The 10,895-nt window shown below is 33.1% G+C and overlaps 1 protein-coding gene and 1 pseudogene across 1 annotated transcript; one reads left to right on the plus strand and one right to left on the minus strand.

Moving 5' to 3' along the window:
* Positions 1–1,591: 1,591 nt before the first annotated feature.
* Positions 1,592–6,770, plus strand: LOC138310913 (achaete-scute homolog 1a-like). Its single transcript, XM_069252241.1, has 2 exons — positions 1,592–2,334; positions 5,165–6,770. The coding sequence occupies exons 1-2, from the start codon at positions 1,780–1,782 to the stop codon at positions 5,270–5,272; spliced, it is 663 nt and encodes a 220-aa protein (XP_069108342.1). The 5' UTR covers positions 1,592–1,779; the 3' UTR covers positions 5,273–6,770.
* A 989-nt stretch (positions 6,771–7,759) lies between these two features.
* On the minus strand, positions 7,760–9,510 carry LOC138310924 (uncharacterized; annotated as a pseudogene).
* Positions 9,511–10,895: the final 1,385 nt, after the last annotated feature.

Consider the following 10,895-nt stretch of genomic DNA (forward strand, 5'->3'; position numbering starts at 1 on the left):
TTTAATTATCAGAAACTATTAATTAACATGAACATATCTTTGACAGAATAAATGCTAAATCGCCTTTAAAACGTCACGTTGAAGATAAACCTTTTAATTTAAAGTAAGCCGAACAACATAATTTCTATAATATATAGATAAATATTATTTATATATAGATAAATATTATATATTAAATAAATAATATATATATTAACATACATGTGGTAAATACAAGATAAATACATATAAAGTTAAGTCATTTAAAGTAAAACTGGTCCAGCAAGTAGATAGGAGGATGTTCATGCCACTAAAACGTTTCAAATTCAAATTCAAATTCAAATTATTTTATCAATTTTAGGCTTTACAGCCCATCAATACAAATACAACAAATGTATACAAGGCACGCACTGCACTAAAGCGCACACATTGTATGCTACGTTTGCCGTTTCTAACGATTATTACAATGTATATTGTATATCTATATTATACCTATTACTGTTACTAAATGATATTTTCGACATTTTTTGTAACATAACATGTTTATTGATACTAGGCAAAAGTCAATAGGAGTGGACAAAAATCTTACCTTGAAAGAACTATAATGTTTTCAAGACTAAACAATAAAACTGCACAAAATATATACGTTGTATTTTAACCTATGTAGCTGATCGCCATTCAAAACGTCTAAATATTAATAATTAGCAAACTTCTAAAAGGTAGAATTTAAGAATATTTCTACATTACTACACAAGTAGTCGCATTAAATACGTCATATGCCGTTATGTTATATGAAGTCTCGGCCTCTTGTATAACTTATTACCGTTAAACATGTTCAGTTACATATGTACAGCATGGTTCTTCAGGTAGTGACATTCAGTGCGTCCAGTCAGTGATTTTCATGGCCATAATCTATTTTCGCGATTATTCAGGAAGATGGTAAGGTGATTTGATCTGTAAATAAAGTAAATTGTATATCAAATATATAATATTTTAGAACTGTTTTAATAAGTGAGAATTAAATTCGTCCGTTTCAAAAATGTGAAAATTAACAACATATTTTATTGAAAGCAAAATTTTGTGGCGCAGTCAATTTGAAGTGAAAATTTGATTTTGAACAAATTACCTTCATTTTGATTATATATATATGCAATTAAATCTATATTACAGTTATACGTCATAAGGAAGTAATTTTTTTGCGATTTATGCAGTCCAAGCACCACAGCACTTATCACGTAGCTGTATGACATAAGATAAACTACCATGTAAGTAGTTTTTAGCGTCTTTTGTTATAATCTTGAGCTCATGTTGATCACTTTATATATGTGTTTACACACATTCAGAAGGAGGTGGGCAGACTACGTAATGTCTGTTTTCAAGGTGCTAATTAAAAGAGCGATGTCATCCCTATAAAACGACTCGATTGTCAGATGATTTCAAAATTTGTTTGCAGTGTATCATATTTTAAGTCTATCATATTTTAAGTCTGAACGTTTAAATGAATATAAAACGTGTAATGCATTTTATACATATGTGAATCGTAAGGGTATACTGTACGTGAGTTTATCATGAGTTTAAATTATAACATCATTGTATAAATATAGCGATAAAAGACAATTTAAATAATTTCTGTGGTATCTAGAATTACCCCGTTTGTGGTATCCAAACTGCAGTCTGTTAGCTGCATCATTAATATTGCAAGAGCTAATCTCCGGTAGGGCCCTCTTGTCACCGATCGCGTGCCAACATTCCAGAGGTATGTGCTAATCGCTAACGCAGTGTACTTTCGATCTACATAAGATGACAACAAACTGCCAGTGCCGTTTCTCGTCCTCCTTAGGTCAGACTCAGAAGCAAGCAGGTGGTGAATTTTACCCTGCTTCAGGAACAGACACCCGTTGCTCTGAAATCTCGCGCCAAACCGTCATGACAGTAAAGGAAAGAAGTAGCAAGAAACAAAGTGGCGGAAAATCAGCCTATCGACATGTCCCCCATAGCCAAAAACCGCCGCAGGTTGTCGAACGTCGAAACGCACGTGAGAGAAGGCGCGTGCAGGCTGTCAACACTGCATTTTTACGTCTCAGAAAGCACGTTCCGTCACATACGAAACAGAAGAGACTTTCAAAAGTGAAAACTCTGAGAGTGGCGATTGATTATATAAAACAATTGCAAGATATGATTGTGGACCACGATCATTCAGTTGGTGGTTTTCACCGAAAGGTTTTGCCAAGTACAGATAATATTGGACAGGAAAATGTTATTCCAAAAATACGAAACATTAACGAAAATTTAGCAATGGTACCGAGAAAGCCTCATTTTCCATGGGATATGCCAAAGAATTGTTCTCAATCACAGGTGAGATTTGTTTTGTATTTCTGTTCCTCTACATTAAGTTCGTCAAACACTCATAACTTTACTTGGACATCGATTATAACGTTATTAGTTTTAACGTACATGTATTCTTTGATATTTTATCCTAACTTGTTATATCGATAGCATATGACCTTGATTCTATCAATCTCTTTACTCTTAGTTCCTGTCTTCATGAACTTATTCTGTCCATTTGTATTCTGTAATTATAAATAGGCTTACATTTATTTGCAGAGTCCATGATTCACGTATATAATGTCACTAGCAAAACTACTCCTTTATTTTAAATGGTGTCTTTTGTATTTAGAATTGCTAAGTGATAATTGTATTAGATACTGTATGGGAAATAACAATGTCTTATACATAAAATGTGTAAAAGACGATATTGAATATCCATTGAGAGTTTGAATTAATCAATTACTACAATGAAAATCACTTAAATGATAAGATCTTACTATAAATCTACTATTCATGTTATTACAGTGGAAAGATATGTTGTTCATCAATCATTTAGGTTTCAAACTGTTGAACAGGATTTATGTTGAATTCCAGCATTTCAAACACAACGGAGTAAATTGTTTTTAGAAATGTTGTAGCTTCATAATGTACAATGTATTGTCTAGTATGCAATATAACATTAAATATTTGATTTGATCTATTAATATATTTTTTCTCGTTTTCCAGAACTAATGAATAAAGAGATAAGTAAAAGTTACTTACTTAAACACTGTCAAATCACGTAGGTTTCATTAAAATGTGTAGTTTACATCAATGAGAATAACTGATCTTGTTAATTCTAAAGTTTTCTTTATCTAAAAAAAGTTCACTAAAATATTTGGAATTCACACCATGTTCTTTGTTATACATAACCCAATGGTTTATAGGCAGTGTTTTACACATAAATAAAGTTCAATATACGGTTTTTTGTCTCATAACTTGATGTGTAGTATGATCAATTTATTAGTGGATTAACCAAAAACTGTTATTTAAATTGTATAAATTCTTTAGCTGTCACTAACACATTTGTTCTTGTATTTTTTATTTCAATAAAAATACAATAGGCTTGAATATTGATAAACTGATATGTGGTCTGAAAAAAAGGAAACTATATCAACAATTATGTATAAAGGGGTTCCTGAAGCAGGGAGAAATTGGTGTAGGAAAGTTCTTGTCTATTAATCTATGTCAAATCTACTTACTAGGATGGACTGATTAAAGGTTGTCTTTTTTACTGTTGATATAATTTTTTGTACTTTATGATTAATTTATTTTGTATGGTAGACATGTCCTTTATGCCTAATAATCCGTTCTGATATAACTATTTGTGAGTAACAATCATCTTACACTTATTATTACAATTTCGGTACCTCCAAGAAAGAAAGTTTAATATTTTGAAAGATATGCATTTTTCATATCCTGTTTTCATTGTTTCATTTTCTAACATTATTTTCTAAACGTTGTGTATTTAAATGATATCATCCTATCCAATTGACGATTTATAATCATAAGTGAAAGTGAATGAATTTGTACAATGATGAAATTAAAACCATTTGATAATTTTCACTTCATGTATACACTTCTGAACTTTGGATGATTTGGAAGACGTTTTAGTTTGAAGGAATCGTCGCTTAGCAATAAAACAGTAATTCTTGTAACAATAGAATATAGAAGGTAAATCGTCAAATCTTCTGGTTCGTCAATTTCACAATAGCTGTTCAATAATTCAATAATTTCGAATATTTGTGACATCTATGTTTTATGACACATTATAGTGTACATAGTTTAATCGTTTCATTGTACCATTGTATGTACATATATATATATATATGATAAATTTAAAGAAAAATCCTTACGGATTGTTTTTATTTCTTATATATATATATTTTTTTTAATTTAATGGAAAAGTATTAGCACTACAGGTTCTTAGAAATAAAACCACCTCATCATATCGAAATTCCAACGAAACCAAGAAAGACTGTTTAGATAGTTTCGGTATATGATAAGCTTTAATATAACATCTCTGTGTTTTCTGTTGTGTAAACGTGTCTAAGTTGAATAAGATATTAATGTTCTTGTCAGAAGTATGGTACTTTGGCTACTGATTTCGTTTCAATGAAATGAGAATTTCCAATGAAAGGTTACTCTATTCAATACAAGATATTGTAAATTATCATCGGTTTGTTCATGAATGCCCCATTATCTTTTTATCGAAGTCGTGAATATGTGTACAAGCAATTTTTACTAAATGCTGAAATTGAACATTGTTTTGTTCTAAATATGGAAATAAGATTTTTATACCCGAACTCGTCAGAAGTTATTCACTACCATAAACATCCGTATTCAAGTTTCGTTCATATTTGAGCATTACCAATTGTTTACCCATCATTGTTGGATGTAAACTGCACAGGTATAAGGTGGATATAAGATGAACTTACGTTGATTAAAAGTACCATTTATGTATTGTGAGACTAACAGATGATGAAAAGTAGTTGTTTCCTCATAGAAATGTTTTGGAAAATACACTCACTCCGGCACAGAGTTTTCATTTGTAGAAAATATTTACATCTTTTTTTGCGCAGAAATAGTATCACAACATTATGATGTTTACATTCTCGTCTGGGGGTATCACGAATATGGTCGTTGATCAAGTGAAGGACGCTAGTTCCTTCTGATCATCTGGTCCTTTACTTCCTATGCTGGTCACAGCTATCGTTACAATTACATATTTATTTTCTGATTATTGTTTTTAAGAACATTACCTGTAGCTGAATATGCAATTTTTTTAGTGAAATACGTTTGATGTTTTATTTTATAGGTGGACTATCATTCCGCACATACGAGTGATGATGATGACATGGTTGTTTCCCTTCCGGAATATGGATCCCTGGGAATGCACGAGATCACCAGCCTCCCGGACACGTGATTTTGACTGGCTTGACCCAAGCTCCTCTTAAAACCTGACATAATGATTTTCTGGTTGCTGGAATCGAACAAGTTTAAACTAATATAAATATCCACGGTTCTTACTTTCTCGGCAATAACGTATTACGCACATCCCCGATGTTTGACCGGAAGTGTATATCAAACTGATGTTGCGATAAACGTATTCATACATGTAGGTACGTAATTGGTACGAGACTTAAATTATATTATATATTTATTTTATTTATTTATCAATTTATTTATTTATTTATCTATTTAAGGAAAATAATATAATAAAGTATTATTATCGTAACATGCCCTCACACCTTGTAATACGATCCAGATCTGTATTTTGAAACTTTGGAAAGTTAAGATTTTGTTTCAAAATAGACGATTCTGTTTTTTTGGAGGAGGGGGTGTCCTTTTCATCCTGCAACCAGCATTGGTGTTGTCGGAATGCACCTACCACATATATTTTTGCTGTATTTGGCACTTACGGGGAAAAACATAGCTGTATCTAAGAATTTCAGCACGTGCGCCGAATCTACAACCTACATCTGAGGCGAATAAGCTGTATTTTGGCGAGGGTTAAAAAGATAAAGGTGACCAGTTTTGTGTTTCTTAACCCTCGCAAAAATACAACATATATTTGAAGACACTGACCATGTATTCTCTATGTATGTCAATCATTTCAGCCAAGCCTTGGTGCAAATAAAGAATAATGAAATGCAAATCTGTGTACATTGAATGGAAATAGAGGATTAAATAACAAGAAAAATTAGCCAAACGTAATTAATTTGGATGCTACATTATGAAACGACTGACAATTAAATCGACGTTTGTATCAAACAGATTTTAGAATTTTCTTTAGTTGGAGATCGGTATGTTCTCGTAGATCGATCATCACGTGTCATTATATGGCGAAGGACGTCGCGTGATAGAAGATAGTATCAAATGATACAACAGTTTAAATGAAACTGCATCTCTGATGTCTTCAAATAAATTCTATGATTGAACAAATGTGAGATCATTTAAAGGACTGTAAAAGGTAGAGGTACTGGCATTTTTATCGATTGAACATGTCGGCCATATTTGATGTTTACTGCAGATTACAGGGCGTTGAGTCAATTGAATATAACGTGTTCGGGCTTAAATGATGGGTTATGAATAAGATTCAATCATGCTAAATATAGAAAGCTGGGGTAATCGATGTGTCTACTCAAATAGTGATATTTAATGTTTCTGAGACACATGGGACCGAAATGAATTATATATTTCTTCGCGTGTAAAGTACATGTATATTATTTGTTTTGAAAAGAACATTTATACAGTTATCGTTATTCAACGATATTTGTCTAAATTATATGACAGCTAAACTTCCAATATAACGCCCAAATTAATCCATGCTTTATTGTGACCTAATGTAGGTTCGTGAGGATTTTTTTTAATGTTGCAAAGTATGTTGAAATGTTATTTGTGAATAAATACCGGTATAAGCAATTCAAATCTTGTTGTTGTTGTTTTTATTGTTAATAACATTGAAAATTATAAATCTATAATATATCTACATGAAATGTTTGGATAGCGTAACGATCTTGAACAATTTACTCCTCAATCAAAAGAAAATGTGTAAGTGGCTGATAACAATACGGTATGGCACAGGACCATAAGGAGCTGTATCTCACAAATTTTAAGTTATAGCCTAGATAAAGAAAAAAGTACCAAGTCTTTGTTTGAAACTTTTTGAATGATACTTTACAAAGTATACTCCGTATGAATTCACTAAAAATATGAGTTTTAAACACTATTAGTTGTCATGATACTTCAATTTGCTCAACTCAAAATCGTAGAGCCATGTAAATCCGTGTTTAATTTAGAATACTGTATGAATTTGAAAACCAGTAAACCTTTACATTCCAAAGTATTAAAAGAAACCTCAAGTAATAGATATCACTTCAAAATGTCACCTTTTGGGTAATAGGTATGGTCGACTTGGACAAAGAGGACTACGGTGTAGATCAACACGTTGACACGGCCAGTTTATTCCAGGACGAGGAAGCCATATTCGATTCCAGATGTGGAAATCAACATAAATCTTTCATATAGCGTTTTTATCAGAAAAATAATTAAGCAGTTGTAAAAACATTTATTATTTCTGGTTATCAGGGAACATGACGGCCATTTCGAAAGTGGACATTTCACTTTAGTGGGTCATTACATAAAAAACAAGTACATGTATAAACATTTTGTTCAGTTAACTTTACGGTATTTCAATGTAAAAGAGAGTTTCTATTGTGCACGTTTATTTTTAAATTTTGTAAATAAATCTTAATTATTTTTCACAAAATTCCTAATTACTGTTTTTTTGGACATATTTTTTATACTACTTGAATATGTTTTTAGAACATAATTACAAATGGACTGCATTAGGAATTTGTATTTTTCAGAAAATTTCGCTTAATATAATAAGAGCATATTCTTATATGTTCCTAATATATTCAACAATAAATTACACATCCATATAAATCTATATGAACAAGGTTTTAATACTGAAAACTTTAAATATTAAAACTTAAATACAATAAACTAATCTTGGGTAATGTAAGAGTTGCTGTTGCTTCCTCCGGCATGTGCTGATCGTGGAAATTACAGCCTTCCTCTTTCCAATATAAGCTTCTCTGTGACTTGTCTCTGATCTGCATGTATCTGAAATGTATCAAAACAGGGTTTGGTCGATCATCGATAACCATATACATGTAAAGACTTATATTTTACATGTAGCTATTCTTAATTTATGTATTGTTCAATGGAAACATCATTACGAACATAATACTAAGCAGTGACACAACGGACCTCACCTTCACTTTACTACTGTTCGGAGTCCCTCCTCTGCTGACTGACCATCCACTGTACAAGTCGATCATCTGTTGTGGAGAGTCCCTGGACTGTCAGTTGAGGACGAGTCACGGTGTTGGCAAAATGTTTGCTGTACCTACTTCTGTTTTCCATGGCGGAACCGGAACTCGTATTCGCTCCTTGGTTCCGGAACTGGAGGCTGAAGGACGGCAGACGGGGACCACGTGCTCCCTGAATCGAACATTAATTAATTAAATATTTTAATGCACCTACGTGTATTCAGTGTTTGAAATGCTTGAAAACCTGTGCCCACTAATTATATACGTTTATAACTATTTTATCGTTTTCAGTGTTGAAACATTTAAACTTTTAGCATACACGCAGCTTACCCGTGGTCGAAGTTGTCTGTTTCGGTAATCCCTGGTCGCCAGTGCATGCTCGTCGATAAGGTTCTCGACTTCTGCTTCAAATTCTACGATACGGTCGGCCATATCCGCCAGATCTTGAGTCGCGTTTGCGATGGTCCTAGCTCCTCTTGCGGCATTGGGTCTGGCTAAAATCCGGAAATTTCGCTGAGGAGGATAGATGGAATCATCACTGCTAGAGGAGGAGGAAGAAGATCTGCCATCGTCTTCTATCTCGAGATCCGACGTCTCGCTTGTCTCCAATATGTCGTGAATCAGTGTCAGAGCCTCATACTCACAGATTCCTCTCTTAGTGGCTACCATTTGCGACATGTCTGATAATCTACTGTTAGTTCTTTGAAGGATTTTTTTCTTCATGTCTTGGCGTGTAGGAGTTGGCGATCTTTCCCATCCGCTCGATGACACATCACCTTCATATCCATATCCTGTCACGGTGTCAATATCTCTTGACAATTCGTCTTGTTTAGTTTAGTTTGCTTCGCATTCTCCTTCGGAAGAAGTTGAAAAGTTTTGATGATAGGGTAAATGAAGCACTGTCTTTCCCTGTTGTCGACGAAGACTCACTTCTGAGTGCTTCCTGCCTTAGATCATCTGAATCATCTCGATAGTACGGTATATCAATTTCACTTTCTATGTCCATGCTCTGTACATATGAATATTCGTCCATGAAAGATGGTGGGTACATACTTAGACTTATCACGTCATCGTCCGTCATAGTTGCCGCGGACAGAGCTTGCTGACACTTTTCTACAATGTCTCTCGTAGCTTGTGAAATGTGACATTCCAAATCTTTCTTAGAGTCTGTGGAACTTGAACTCTTGCTGATTATTTCCGACATCTTCTCGTCTTCGTCTCGGGACCTCGGATTTCTTACTTTTGTAAACTTGCAGCCCATATTAGTTGATTTGTGAGTAGAGAAAAAAATGTATGTTCATAAAGGCTCGTAGCTAGGCTAGAGTTGGGCGATCCCGAAATGCAATTAAAACAATGAGTATGACGTCATAATTCTAAATTGAATATGACGTCATAATGCTTTTATCTTGGCTTTGATAATACCGAGAATGTATCATTTGCAGTTGAATATTGCCATAATTGTTTTTTTTTTAAACTTGGTGTAAATTATTTGCTTTTCTTTTTTTCTTTTTGATTTACTTATTTGCTTTTATCTATAGTTAGAGTTAGTTTTTAATTATAGTTGTGATTAGTTTTCATTTATCTCTGTTCTGAATCTCACGGTTGTATTGGGGCAGGGAAACAATTTGGTTTTTGACCTTTTTATTGAAGACCCATCTCTCTATCAGTGTAGAAATTTCTCTTGTTTTAGATTCACGTACCAGGCTATACAAAAGCGTTGTAAGCATATGCATACGTTTACGGATATATATTGGATAACTCATGGAATAGGTTATTTCATATTATTGCTTACATTATCTATCGCGTTCAACAATATTACATTTAAAATAAACAAATACTGCAGTAATGTTACTAAATTTATTTCCTCCAAAATTGAAGGTTTCAAAAAGGATGACATGACATTAAAGGATTGATGCAGGATATCAACAAATCGATCATCGCGGTCCAGATAATTGAGTATCGATACACCTACAACAATTGACTATCGCGGTCCAGAGAGATAAATATCCGGACATCATAACCAATTTATTAAAACACATTTCTGTAAAGAAATGCATAATATGGAATGAAAAACGTTTCACTAATTTATGTTAAACTTCTTTTTTAACTCAATTTTGTACGAGGAAGGAATTGGAGTTATGTCCCTCTAGTCACATAGTCGTGATGTCGATCACATAAGTTCAGTAGCTAAGAAACCGATTGTGTTGACGTCCATTTTAAGGGTGTTTGTGGGTTAAGGAGTAATCAGAACTGAAATATTTCTGTGATTTTATTGTACATTTTTTGTGAATTTGATATATACAACAATATGCTCTACATGTTTTAAGATATGAAGAGTGCCCTGACATATAGGCCGTGCACATGTTACGACGTCCATAGTACAGTCGAGGGACAGTCACATAGAGAATGTTTTGCATGGCCAGTGTCTTAATATAAGCTGTATTTTGGCAAGGGTTAAGAAAGACAAAAATGGCAAGCCACTTTTCGCCACTGTTGTCTTTCTTTAGCCTTACAGCTTATATTTTAAGACACGACCGTGTATTCTTTGTTGCAACATTACAAAAATGATTTATAAATTTAGCAATGTTTAAATGATTTATAAATTTAGCAGTGTTTTAATGATTTATAAATTTAGCAGTGTTACATTCATTAACATATTCGTAAACACAATTTTCAACAAACATGTCCGACTTTCAAACAATGGATCAA

This window comes from Argopecten irradians, chromosome 1 (genome assembly GCF_041381155.1).
Source record: "Argopecten irradians isolate NY chromosome 1, Ai_NY, whole genome shotgun sequence".
NCBI classification, from domain to species: Eukaryota; Metazoa; Mollusca; class Bivalvia; order Pectinida; family Pectinidae; genus Argopecten; species Argopecten irradians.

Bases quoted from the DNA above. Each gene is read 5' to 3' on its own strand.
- LOC138310913 (XM_069252241.1), top strand. From the start codon at position 1,780: ATGACAACAAACTGCCAGTGCCGTTTCTCGTCCTCCTTAGGTCAGACT. The intron at 2,335-5,164 runs GTGAGATTTGTT...TTTATTTTATAG, and splicing joins AGAATTGTTCTCAATCACAG to GTGGACTATCATTCCGCACA.